This window comes from Nicotiana tabacum, chromosome 8 (genome assembly GCF_000715075.1).
Source record: "Nicotiana tabacum cultivar K326 chromosome 8, ASM71507v2, whole genome shotgun sequence".
Taxonomy (NCBI): Eukaryota; Viridiplantae; Streptophyta; class Magnoliopsida; order Solanales; family Solanaceae; genus Nicotiana; species Nicotiana tabacum.
This window is the reverse complement of record NC_134087.1, coordinates 105747566-105761631: the sequence shown is the minus strand read 5'-3', so window position 1 is coordinate 105761631 and position 14066 is coordinate 105747566. Positions and strand designations below refer to the sequence as shown.

Here is a 14066-nt window from a genome sequence, read left to right as displayed (position 1 = left end):
TTATGTATTGATAATGCTTAACTCCGTGGTTAGCAATTGTGGTACAAGATTTATGAGGAAATTATTAGTAATTGGAAATTGTAAAGTATTGGCTCAGGTTGAGGTCTATTTTGTGAATTAACTGTGGAAACTGGATTGGTTGTAGTTGATTCCCTTGTCGGGATGTTATTATTAGGATATTGTTTCCCTTGCCGGAATGTCATTGCTTGTGATATTGTTTCCCTTGCCGGGATTCTTTTGTGATTGGTGTTGATTTGTATATTGGGATCGGGTTGCGCACCGCAATAATATTATATGGGACCGGGTTGTACGCCGCAACACGGAGTAATAAGGGAGGACAGGTGGGGTCGGGTTGCACGCCGCAACAGAGTTATATGATTTGGATCGGATTGCATGCCGCAATAGTATTATATGATTTGGATTGGGTTGCACGCCGCAATAGTATTATATGATTTGGATCGGGTTGCGCACTGCAACAATAAAGAATAAAAGTGGATATTGATTCGTTACTGTTTTTTATTCTTACTGATGCAAAATTTAAGATATTCTTTATGTTTTTCTACTGAGATTCTATTGGTACTTGATATTCCAAGCAGCATGTTTCCCCTTCCCATCTTTAACTGCTAGTTCCCGTTATTATTATTTTCTGTATATGCTTTAACTACACAGGTTTGATTGGTAGTATTGTCCTAGCCTCATCACTACTTCGTCGAGGTTAGGCTCGACACTTACCAGCGCATGGGGTTGGTTGTGCTAATACTACACTCTGCACTGTGTGCAGATCTCGATACCAGAGCTTTTGGACCGTAGCGAGGTTGCTTCCTTCAGTCCAGCGAAGACCCGAGGTAGTCTTGCAGATGTCCGCAGGCCTTGGCGTCCCCTTCTATCTTTTCTATTCTGTTTTTATTTACTTCAGAGATAGACTTGTATCTTTCTATTCTGACAACCGTTTGTAGCATTCGTAGATGGTCCGTGACATTGTGACACCAGTTCTGGGTAGAGTTGTATTTTGGATTTTCGCACTAGCATATTGTTAAATTATCAGATTTCGTCTTCTGCATTTCTTTTATTATTATTATTATTCCACTGTTGATCGCATGTTAATTTGAAATTGTTAAAAGGTTAAGGAAAAAGTGTAATAAAATCTATAACACTCGGTTTGCCTAGCTTTCACGAGTATATGCCATCACGAATCCCAGGGGTGGGAAGTCCAGGTCGTGACAGGTGGGGGTGCAAAAAACAAAAAAAATAGAAATTAAAATTGCTGGAAAGGGTGTGGAGGGTTGGGGTGGGGGTGGGGTGGAGGGGTAGTAGGGTGGGTGGTAACGGAAAAACTGAAATTTGAAAAAAAAAGGGACTTTTTTAAGAGAGAGGGGGTGGGGAAGGTTGAGAAGGAGTTTTGGAAAAAACATTCCCTTCTCTTGATAAGGAAAATATTTTCCTCCAATTGGAGGAAAATGAGATCATAAGGAAAATATTTTCTAAAATAGTTAAGCCAACCAAACATGGAAAATTTGAAAAACTTTTCCGAAAAATATTTTCCTTCATACCAAACATACCCTCAATCCAGACATGTTTTCGCAATTACTTTTCAAATAGAATCTCAAGAGGCAAACCATGGAAGTACCGTTACGTAGGGAGTGGACTCCTACTTTATCCCCTAAGTAAGTTAAGCCTGTGATTCCCTAAATCAGCTTCTGGTCTTATTCGGTGGAACTGGCCGGGGTTATTTGGCATGAGCGGAGAGAGAATTTGAAGGGTTACTTCACCATTGATGATCACACACTAACCCGGGAAATCACTAGCTACAATCAATGAAATTTTGATTGAAATATTCATAAAAAAGCCGCCTACTATTATTTCTTCATTATAAGTTGAGATCTTCTTCGAACTTGATACATAATTAAATAGAATAGCAGCAAATAATATCTTTCTAGCTTGTATACTCGTGGAACTCAATCTTAGTTAGAAATTCTGATCTCTATCTTTCAACAACTGAACAATATATCATTTACCTATCCCATCTCACTTAATAATAACTAATTAGAACAAAATGATAGATTTGAGAGAGAGACAAAATAGTAGTAATAGATATTTCTTATTTTTCTAAAATATTATATACTTTGTGTAACGATCCGACCGGTTGTTTTTCTTTCTAAGATCCCATTCCCCTAAATAAGATTTTCTGTATGTGCTTTTATTATTTTATGACTTGTTGGGATTGTTAGTTCGGAATTTGAAGGGTTCGGGTTGAAATCGGAATACTTGGTTTATTAAGGTTAGCTTAAAAGGCTAAGTTTGACTTCGGTCAACATTTTGAGTAAACGACCTCAGGATCGGGATTTGACGGTTCCAATAGGTTCGTGTGATAATTTCAGACCGGGGCGTATGTTCGGATCAGGTTTTGAATGATCTAGGAGCGTTTTGGCACTTAATAGTGAAAGTTGGCATTTTAAGCAAATTCCACAAGTTTGGGTTGAGATAGATTTTTACATTCTAGACGTCTGTTTGGGATTTCAAGCCAAAAATAGCTCCATATAGTGATTCTGGACTTGGGAGCGTGTCTAGAAGTGAACTCGGAGGTCCCTAAGTCATTTCGGGGTCATTTAGCAAAAGTTAGAAATTTGAAGTTTTTGGAAAGTTTGACCGAGGGTGGACTTTTTGATATCGGATTTGGATTCCAATTCTGGAAGTTGGAGTAGTTCCGTAATATCATTTAAGACTTGCACGCAAAATTTGGAGTCATTTCGAGTTGATTTGATAGGAATCGGACGTGCGGAAGTATTCTTAGAAGTTTTTGAGTTCATGAGTTAATCCATGCGTTTTGGCATCCGATTCATAGTTTTTTATGTTATTTCAATGTTCCGATCGCGGGAGCAAATTTTTATGGTGTTGTTAGACTTGTGTGGGTGTTTGGTGTGGAGCCCTGAGGGCTCGTGTGAGTTTCAGATGTTCGGAAGGATGAAAAACACATAAGTTTTCTGGTATTTCTTGGTAGCAGTTGCACGTCTCGCAAATGCAAGAAATTGTTCTCAAATGCGAACATCGCATTTGCGAGAAGGGCTTCGCAATTGAGAAGGAGCCCGACCTAGGCAGTGTTCGCATTTGCGATAGATTGGCCGCATTTGCGATCCCAGTAGAGTCCGCAATTGCAACTCTTTTGCGACCTTGGCAGCCTAAGCCCAGGTTGACATTTGCGATGGTTTTGTCGCATATGCGACCCTCGCATTTGTGAACCAGTCACAAATGCAATATCTGAGGCATGTGCACAGCTTATTAATTACGAGACTTAGACCATTTAGCTCATTTTCTTACAAATCTTGGGCGATTTTTGGAGCTCTTGGAAAGGGGTTTTCACCTAGCACTTTGAGGTAAGTAATTTCTACACAACATGATTTAAATACATTGATTATGGGTAGATTAACATGTAAAAATTTGTGAAAATCAAGGGTTTAGATGAAAACCTAGGTTTTTTATAAAAATGAGATTTGACCACGAAATTGGTTATGGAATTTAGTAAAAATTATATATTTAAATTAATGGGATTATGGGCAACAACTCTCTTCGAAAAGTTTTGGAATCCGGGCACGTGGGCCCGGGGGTAAATTTTAGAAATCTTACATTTAGAGTTGGGCAATCACTTTAATAATTGGGATATGAATTTCTGAGCATAAATTTATTACTTTATACAGTAATTGACTAATTTCACATCGTTTGGCACTAAATTTGGAGGTTTGAGCACAACCATGGACCGGAAAGTAAGCCTTGAGATGAAGTAAGTCTTTTTTATAACCTTGTAAGAGGGAATTAACCCCATAGGTAAATTATATCTAATATGTGTTCCTATGTGTGGGGGCTACGTACGTATGAGGCGACGAGAGTTCGTACGTAGCTACTTATTATGCTACTGTCCGGGCAGTCTAAGATCCATACCATGCTATACTTGAAATATTTGTACCCCACTTGTTGAATTAATTGCTTAAGTCATATTGAAAGTTGATAAAAGCATTGTAAAGGTTAAATTCACTTACTTGAAGTTGTGAAATGAAATACTTGATTATAAATGAGAATTTGTGTTTTATTTGAATGTTTTCTATATGTGGAGCGGGACGAACACCTTGGTAGCAGATAGATGCATCTATGGTGCGTGCCGTTCGACCCTCGGCAGTGTACAGTTTAAATATTATGTTGGATCGGGACATACGACCTCGACATAATTTGTGCATGAAAATTCTTTGGAACTATTCATAAATTGATATTGCTTAAATGTCTTCAAATGCAAGCTGTTAAATGATGAAACTAAATTTGGGATTTAATATTTGTGAAAGCAGATTTATTATCTTCCTATTCTCGAGCTTTCAGTATTATTCATGAAATCCATGCTTAGTATAAAAATTTTAATACACTATTGTTTGCCCATAGTAAGTGTGAAAGTCGACCCCTTATCACTACTTCTTCGAGGTTAGACTGGATACTTACTAGGTACATATTGTTTATGTACTCATGCTACGCTTTTGTACTTAATGTATAGGATCTGAGGCAGGTACATCTGGTTACTAGTTCGGCACGCATATTTGATCCCCGCATCGAGACTACACGGTGAGCTGCCCTTCTGAGCCGTACTGCAGCAGCCAAAGTCTTCCTTTTGTTATATTTTCTGTCTATTACATTTCAGACAATAGACTAGTACTCTTTTGTATATTCTAATAGAATGTTCAGACACTTGTGACATCGGGTCTTGGCACCCACTAGTAGACTTATGATTTTGGGTTGTAATTCTACATTTATGATTTCATTTAGCTACTTTTGTTTTGATTGCTTTAAAAATCTATTATTCATTAAATTCTTTAAATTTAAGGAAAGTTAGTTGTTTGAAAAACTTAATAAAAAAATGGACATTACTAGATTGTTCACTGTTGGCTTGCCTAGTAACGGTGTTGGGTGCCATCACGGCCTAAACTAGAATTGGGTCGTGACAACATGGTATCAGAACACTAGGTTCACATAGGTCTCACAAGTTATGGGAAGGCTTAATAAAGTCTTGCGGATCGGTGCGGAGATGTCTGTACTTATCTTCGAGAGACTATAGGGTGTAGGAAACTAATCTTTATTCATCTCCTATCGTGCAGTTGATGGTATACTAAGTTTCTTTCTTCTATTCTCTCATAGATGGTGAGAACGCGCACGACAGATGTTCCAGACCCAGGAGGAGCTGCTCCCCATGTTGCTAGAGGTCGAGGGAGAGGCCGGGAGAGGGCACCAGCCCGAGGTAGGGGACGATGACGCCCTAGAGTTACCCTAGTTGCACCACCGGCTGATCTAGTGGAGGATATCATCATCGAGGAGCAGGGTGTGGTGCCCGCAGTAGAGCCAACCCCGGTAGATTTTATGTCGGCACCGGGCTTTCAAGAGGTCATGGGCCATATGCTGCGATTCATGGATACTATGACCCAGGTTGGTCTATTTCCAGCAGACCCAACCACATCTCAGGTGAGAGGGGCAGTACAGACTCCTACTGCCCAGGCTCCGGGGCATGCAACTGTCGTATATCAAACCCCGGGTTCACTACCCGTGGACGGAGCCCAGCCAGTTGCAGCAGCTGCACCTGAACCCAGACCAATTGCGGCTGGCAAGCTGCAAAAGCTATTGGATAGATGGACTAGGCTACACCCTCTTGTCTTCAGAGGTCAGCGACGTGAGGATCCCCAGAACTTCATTGATCGGTGCAGGGACAGACTGCACAACATGAGGATATTGGAGTCCCATGGGAAAGATTTCACTACTTTCCAGTTGGAGGGCAGGGCCCGTAGGTGGTGGCAGTCTTATCTTCTTGGCAGACCAATAGGTTCTCCTCCCATGACTTGGGACCAGTTCACACGCCTATTATTGGACAGGTATATTCCACCGTCTCAGAGAGAAGAGTTACGGTTTCAGTTTGAGCAGCTCCAGAAGAGTTACGGTTTCAGTTTGAGCAGCTCCAGCAGGTATACTTCCTACTGATGCAGAGATAGTTCTTAGGTTTGTTGTGGGGCTGCATTTAGGTATTCAGGCTACTATGGCCCGGGAGGTTGAGATGAGGACTTCTTATCAGCTAGTAGTGGAGATAGTTCGGAGGATTGAGGGTTACCGTTTGAGAGGTAGAGAGCAGATGTAGAGGGACAAGAGAGTACGTTATTCTGGGGAGTTCAAATGTACCCCGGCTGGGGGCCGAGGTCGGTTTGGGAGGGGTCAGTCTAGTAGGCCCACATATCCAGCACCGTCACTTCCTCGGGATGCTTCGGCGCGACCCTATTTCAGCGCCATGCCAAAGACTTATTACCGCTCACCAGCCATTGAGGGTTCTTAATTAATCTATTCATAGGAATATGATTAATTCTTAGGGTAATAAATACTATACTTCAGTAAAGGAACACCTATTTAGAAGGGGGAAAAAGTGAAGGACCGGGGTAGGGAATGCGTTCTTTTTATGAATAATGATAGCATAAAAGTTTCATTTAATCATTAAAGCAAATGCATCATTAAGATTGAGTGTATGTTACAAAGAACGTTTGCACAAATTAGTGAAGTGCAACCCCTTTTTTTTTTGTTTTTTGCTGGCAAGTGCAACCCTTTGTAATAAGTTACTCATCAATTTTCATATTATCAATTCATTTTTATACAGTTACTTATAATTGGGTTTTAAGTAACGTCACACTCCACACGTCTTTTGATTTTGCACTACAATTTTTTTCATTTCGAGACGTCCCAAAATATTTGACAATAGAACTAGCTTATTTTTGTATAACTTTCAACAATTTATATTTATTAAACTATTTTATTTTTTTAATTTTTACGGAATATTTGCTCTCATTTCAATTAAGTACTCTACTTTTATATCCCGTACATCATCACTATTATGATCTTTTTTATCCGTCATTTTAGTCCAAAAAATTTTGTCTACAAATTTTTTGTCACTTTAGAAAATTAAAAGAGATTAATTATTTTTTTCCAGTTCCCAGTTCCATCGTTACTACTTTGTGAAAGAGATTATGATAAATTAATCAAATGTTCTTATGATTAATATCATTAAATAATTTTCTTGATGGATGAAAAATAAGGGGAAGTATAAAATATATTTGCACTATTACTTTTAAAAAAACAAAATAAAAAAGAAAGAAAAGAAGAATCCTTCCCTTCTTTCACCTTATAGAATTAGTACTTGTCATAGGCATATCTGCGTTGAAGGTTGAGGGGTCACGGGACCCCGTTAGCCTCGACTAAATTTTGTATATATATCTTATATATATTTCTGCATATATCTGAGACCCCTTAAATATTTTTCGTGTGCTTACCCAAGATACAAAAAGGCGAATTGGAGGAGTGATTTTGTACGGCACTTTCGTTTCCAGCTTTGCTGGAGGTCGTGGGTTCAAAACCTATTTTCAATACTTTTTCCTCTCCTTTTTATTTTACTTTCTTTTGAATTCAATTAACTGATTCACTTTTTACTTTTATCTTTTTTTGAATTCAAATATAGTTTAGTTTTAATATATAATAGTCAATTTACTTAACTTTATTCTTTTTCAAATCCCTTCCTTAAATTTAAAAGCCTCAAATTGCAATTTATTGCGCTTTAAAAGTAGAAAAATACAAATCCTTCTTCCACAATTTATTTCAACAATCACTTTGATAAAGTAGTGGATATCCGTCAACTCTGATTCGGCAATGGCAATTAATTAAGAGTTTGATGCTTTTCTTCAGTTCTTTAACTATTAGCACACCCTTAATATTGATTTGTTTAGTAAGTTTTTTGATAATTTTTGAAATTTGAACACCCTTTTGATCACAGACTCCTTTTTAATTGAGAAAAAACTAAAAAATTTAAAGTTTGAAACAATCTTAAATCAAATATCTTCCCTTTCCGTAGCACATTTTGCAAAAAAATCTCTCTCTTTGTTAGATGCTTTCTATTTCCTTAGAACTTCTTTTTATTTGTACTTGGATGATCAGTCATCACAATCATTGAGTTTTTAAAATGTTGGCCGCCAAATTTTATCGAGAATAATAAGCATACAATGTGCCCGTCCTGCTCAAATCGTGGATCCATATTAGCAGCACTCTAACAAACAAAACAAACCGCCCGTTAACCCTGTTTCTTCCCCCACTTTTCCTCTCTCAAATTCTTAGCATCTCTCTCTTTTTTCTTCTCTCTCACATTATAACGCACACCTACTAGTACTAGGAATGCCCATTTCACACTCATCTTCCCCCTTATAAATCTCAACTGCTTACAGAGCCATTGAAAAACCCAAATCCTGAAAATGCCTTCATCCCTCTTTCTTACTCTGCTTCTTGCTTCTATTTCCTTATCTTTCTCATCAACTTTAAATTCTAATGACGATGAGTTTTTCCTATCTTCTACTCCTAAATTCCCATTAACAATGGCAGAAAAGCTAATCAGACAGCTTAATTTATTCCCTAAACATGATATTAACAAGGCTGCAGCAACAGGGGATTCTGAACAGAGGCTTTTTGAGAGGAAATTGAATTTATCTTATGTTGGTAATTCTGGGTCTACAGTTCAAGACTTGGGTCATCACGCTGGTTATTATCGTCTTCCACATACTAAAGATGCAAGGTTTGAATTGGATTAAATGCTCTTTTTGCTTCATTTATGGGTATTATTAGTTAATGCTAAATTATCTGTGTGTTTTTTTAATATGTTTTTCGCAGGATGTTTTACTTTTTCTTTGAATCGAGAAGCAGGAAGAATGATCCAGTAGTTATATGGCTAACAGGAGGGCCAGGATGTAGCAGTGAATTGGCTGTGTTTTACGAAAACGGACCATTCAAAATTGCAGATAATATGTCTCTTGTCTGGAATGATTTCGGCTGGGACAAGGTTCTTGTCTTCTTCCTTTTGCTTTTTATTTTTTATTTTTTTTATTTTACCCAATTAATTTTTCAAGAAACGTCGGTTAGATCTTTTGAATATGGTAAAAGTCTAAAAGAATTCCCTCCATGTTTTTATTTGTTATTCAACCTTTCTCCATCATGCAAAATACCTTTTTACCTACTAGCATTTTTTTCTTTAACACTTGTTGTTCATTAGCTGTGACTTGTAGAATTTCAAAAATTCGAAAGTAGTTCAACGTTTATTGACATCAATGACTACTACGCTTCTCTTCACTTTATTTAAGTGGGACGAATACAACATGTTACAACATGTTAAAATATAACAATAGTGTAAAAATCGTTTACACCGGTTAAATCCTTTAAATCCTATAATCAAACATGCAACTTTCATTTGTTAGTTGAAGAATGATGATAACATAAGATAAATTGCAATTTGACAGGTCTCAAACCTTATATACGTCGATCAGCCAACTGGAACTGGTTTCAGTTATAGTTCAAACGATGATGATATTCGTCACGATGAAAGGGGCGTAAGCAATGATCTCTATGACTTCTTGCAGGTTGATCTTATTCTTTCATTCTTCTTTTTTTAGCTCGTGATAAGTCTCTAAAGTTTAACTGATATAATTAATAAAATTTAATTCAAATTCTTTTGATGATAGGCCTTCTTCAAGGCACACCCTCAGTATGCAAAGAATGATTTCTATATTACTGGAGAATCATATGCTGGGCATTACATTCCTGCATTTGCTTCTCGGGTCCACCAAGGAAACAAAAATAAAGAAGGCATCTACGTAAATCTCAAGGTATTTCTAACTCATTAGCTCCTCCACCATTCTTTTTTTTTTTCAGTTAAACTTTTAGGTAGGTTTAATTTAAATTTGTCATCATGCCGATAACTTAACCAAGTGTATTTAATTTGTATAGGGATTTGCTATTGGTAATGGACTCACTGATCCAGAAATTCAATACAAAGCCTACACTGACTATGCTCTGGATATGAAATTGATAAAAAAATCTGATTACAATGCCATAGAGAAATCATATCCAAAATGTCAGTTGGCAATTAAGCTTTGTGGTAATTCTTAATTTTTTGTTTATCCTGTAAGTTCTTTCTCCTTCATATAGCAGCAGCTAATATAATCTTGACATTAATTAGCTTTATTTCTATGCAAATAATATTAGGAAAAGATGGCGGAACTGCTTGCATGGCTGCATATCTTGTTTGTACAAGCATCTTCAACAAGATTATGGACATTGCTGGTGACAAAAATGTAAGAAAGCGCAATCTCATTTTCTTTGAGCTAATGATGTACAACACGCTACTTGCAGTCTCATTTTCCAAATTACTGATCTCACTTATTATCTGTAGTTATCTTTTAAGTAACAATAAAAATTTCTTTACATTGTTAGTTAGTGTAGAGAAGTTAAAGTCATGTAATTTCCGAGTTGCAGTACTATGACGTGCGGAAGAGATGTGAGGGTGATCTCTGCTATGACTTCTCAAAAATGGAAACTTTCCTCAATGACCAACAAGTTAAAAAGGCACTTGGTGTTGGGGATATTGAGTTTGTTTCATGTAGCTCTGAGGTTTACCAGGCAATGCAGTTGGACTGGATGAGGAATCTTGAAGAGGGAATTCCTTCACTCCTTGAGGATGGTATCAAGCTACTTGTGTATGCTGGGGAATATGACCTTATCTGCAATTGGCTTGGTAAGCTTCATTCATCTCTGACCCAACATCTAATTTCATATATGGACAAAATTAAGCATGTTTCTGTAAAGCAAAATAACTTAATTATACCTATGTATCACAGAAAATTAAAATACAAAGTCAAAAAATGTTAAAGCCGGTTCTAAGAAAGTGCAAGTAGGCTGCCAAATGTATAACATTTACATGTAATAATATAGTCATATCGGCAACTGACCTTACATTCAGAATATCCATGTGACACTACTTATTGTCAAAACAAAACATTACCCGACCAACCAAAAAAAAAATGGGCCTTCCTATACATTGTGTTACATGGATATGATCTCTCTTTGACCGGATTTAGTATATATTTCCGGTAACTATTTTTATTTTATATGTGATATATAAACATAATTTTGTTACAATAAACTGAAAGATGAAAACAACCTAGTAATTGACAACTAAACTCAATTTCTTGCTATAATGGGCAGGAAACTCGAGATGGGTGCATGCAATGAAATGGTCAGGGCAAAAAGCCTTTGGAAAAGCCACACAAGTTTCTTTTGCAGTAGATGGTGTAGAGAAAGGTGTTCAAAAGAACTATGGGCCTTTAACTTTCTTAAAGGTCCATGATGCTGGTCACATGGTTCCAATGGATCAACCTAAGGCAGCACTGGAAATGCTTCACAGGTGGATGCAAGATAAATTGTCCAAACAAGGTCATCTTGCTCCTATGTGAAAGACGATCCACATACATTACGTACTGAGACAGAATTTTCCAGTTATATATATTCCATGAAAATTATACTAACCATGTAAATACATTTCACAATATTTGTGTTTACAATCTATCATTGAATTGATTTTCTTTGAGGAGAAGGACTTATTAATCGTATTTAGCATTAAATTTTTGTGTTCAATACCCCAGAGTAACTAGGATTAATTTAATCACGCCTGAACTTGAGACGAGTTATTCCTGCCGGGCATCATATATAGGGGCATGCAGCACATTCTTAAGTTATCAAAATCCAAGTTAATTAGCATGTCGGCCTGTGATGGGATCTATAAAAGAAAAAGTAAGTTTCTACTAATTTAATTAGATGTGAAAATTTGTCTACATTTTACAACCATTGGTAGGATCATGGTCAGCTCTAAGAATGTTCTGGGGAAAAGAAATTAAAATATAAATATGGGGAAAAACGAAGAGAACTGTTTTATGTGGCTCAAGCATTACAAATTAGACACAGAACCAGTGCTCATTAGACTCTGCTTGCAGTAAATTTTCCAATTACGGGAAATATTTTGTCTCATTAAGCTACTATATTTGCTATTTGGTTCTTTTTACTGCAGACACATTTTGCCTTAAACATAGATTACTCGCAATATCTAGAGATAGAACTAGATGGAGATAGCTTACCAGCAAAATTTCCAGCTACTACAAAAGACAGATTATATTTTAAAAATTACAGTATACGCCAAGAAGAAACTTAAGCATGATAAAAGGTTGGAGACTTTCAATATCTCTCCAGTCAGTCGGAAAATCGAAGTCTTTAACAGTTTGAACCAGCATGACACCCTTAATTAAGAGTGATCTGAAATTGATATTATATTCTTGAACTAGTTCTTTTGACGGATTAATTTTATATACGTCGTTCGACTTTCATTTTAATATAATAAACAAACAACAACAACCCAGTAAAATCTCATCAGTAGGGTCCGGGGAGGGTAGAGTGAACGCAGATCTTACCCCTACCCCGGAGGGGGTAGAGAGGCTGTTTCCGGGAGACCCTCGACTCAGAGATAATAGATCTGTGACAACAAAACCCGAAAAATAATAACAGCAACGTGAGAGACAGCAAATAAATGGAAAAGCAGTAACACAAATATTATGCAAAAGTATAAACCACAACATAAATCGCTAACAGGGCTAGACAAAACCCGATCATACTCGTCGGTACAAAGAGGGAAACCGGAACAAAGAGGAAAATCGCTCGACTACCCCTTAACCTACAACCCTAATGCTCGACCTCCATACCTACCTATCAAGAGTCATGTCCTCGGAAATCTGGAGCCGCGCCATGTCCTGTCTGATCACCTCGACCCAGTACTTCTTAGGCCACCCTCTACCTCTTCTCGTACCTGCCAAAGTTAACCACTGAGACCTCCTAACCGGGGCATCTAAGCTTCTCCTCTGAACGTGTCCGAAACATCTAATACGCGCTTCTCGCATCTTGTCGTCCACTGGAGTCACACCCACCCTTTCCCGAATATCTTCATTCCTAATCTTATTCAGTCTAGTGTGCCCACACATCCATCTCAACATCCTCATTTCTGCTACTTTCATCTTCTGGATATGTGAATTCTTGACTGGCCAGCACTCAGCCCCATACAACATGGTCGGTTTAACCACCGCTCTATAGAACTTACCTTTGAGTTTAGGTGGCACATTCTTGTCACACAGGACTCCAACCGCTAACCTCCATTTCATCCACCCCACCCCACCCCAATACGGTACGCAACATCCCCGTCGGTCTCCCTATCTCCCTAGATAATTGACCCTAAGTACTTAAAACTTTCTCTCTTGAGGATGACCTGTGAGTCAAGCCTGACTTCCACATCCGATTTCCCCGTCACGTCTCTGAACTTACATTCCACATATTCCGTCTTAGTCCTACTTAACTTGAAACCTTTAGACTCCAGGGCCTGCCTCCACACCTCCAGTCTCCCATTAACGTTGCATCACATCTCATTAATTAGAACATATCATCAGTGAATAACATATATCACGGCACCTCTCCTTGGATATGGTGTGTCAGTGCGTCCATCGCCGGGGCAAATAAGAACGGGCTGAGCGCAGATCCTTGGTGTAACACCTAACCACCGAAAAAGGCTCTGAGTCACCTCACTCAGTCCTAACCTGAGTCATAGCTCCATCATACATATCCTTTATCGCCCTAATGTAAGCCACTGGCACACATTTCACCTCTAGACATCTCCAAAGGACGTCCCTAGGTACCTTATCATACGCCTTCTCTAGGTCAATAAACACCATATGCAAATCTCTCTTCCTATCCCTATATTATTCTGCCAAAATCCTGATAAGGTAGATAGCTTCCGTAGTAGAACGACCCGGCATGAACCCGATCTGGTTTTCCGATATAGATACCGCCCTCCTTATCCTCCCCTCCATCATCCTCTCCCAAACTTTCATGGTATGACTTAGTAACTTGATACCCCTATAGTTGTTACAATTCTGGATATCACTTTTGTTCTTGTACACCAGAACCATTGTACTCCACCGCCACTCATCAGGCATCCGCTTCATCCTGAAGATAACATTAAACAACCTAGTCAACCACTTCAAGCCTGTTCTACTCGCATATCTCCAAAACTCTACTGGAATCTCATCTGGTTCGGTCATTTGTCCCCGACACTCTTACCCATTTCACCCACGACCTCCTCAACCTTAATGCGCCTA

General features: G+C 38.2%; 1 protein-coding gene across 1 annotated transcript; it reads left to right on the top strand.

The window, feature by feature from the left end:
• The first annotated feature begins 8191 nt into the window (after window positions 1-8191).
• On the top strand, window positions 8192-11464 carry LOC107813418 (serine carboxypeptidase-like). The gene is made up of 8 exons (XM_016638694.2): window positions 8192-8617; window positions 8713-8881; window positions 9336-9455; window positions 9558-9701; window positions 9823-9973; window positions 10081-10169; window positions 10351-10609; window positions 11080-11464. Exons 1-8 carry the CDS (start codon window positions 8301-8303, stop codon window positions 11325-11327), a joined length of 1497 nt encoding a protein of 498 aa, XP_016494180.1. The 5' UTR covers window positions 8192-8300; the 3' UTR covers window positions 11328-11464.
• Window positions 11465-14066: the final 2602 nt, after the last annotated feature.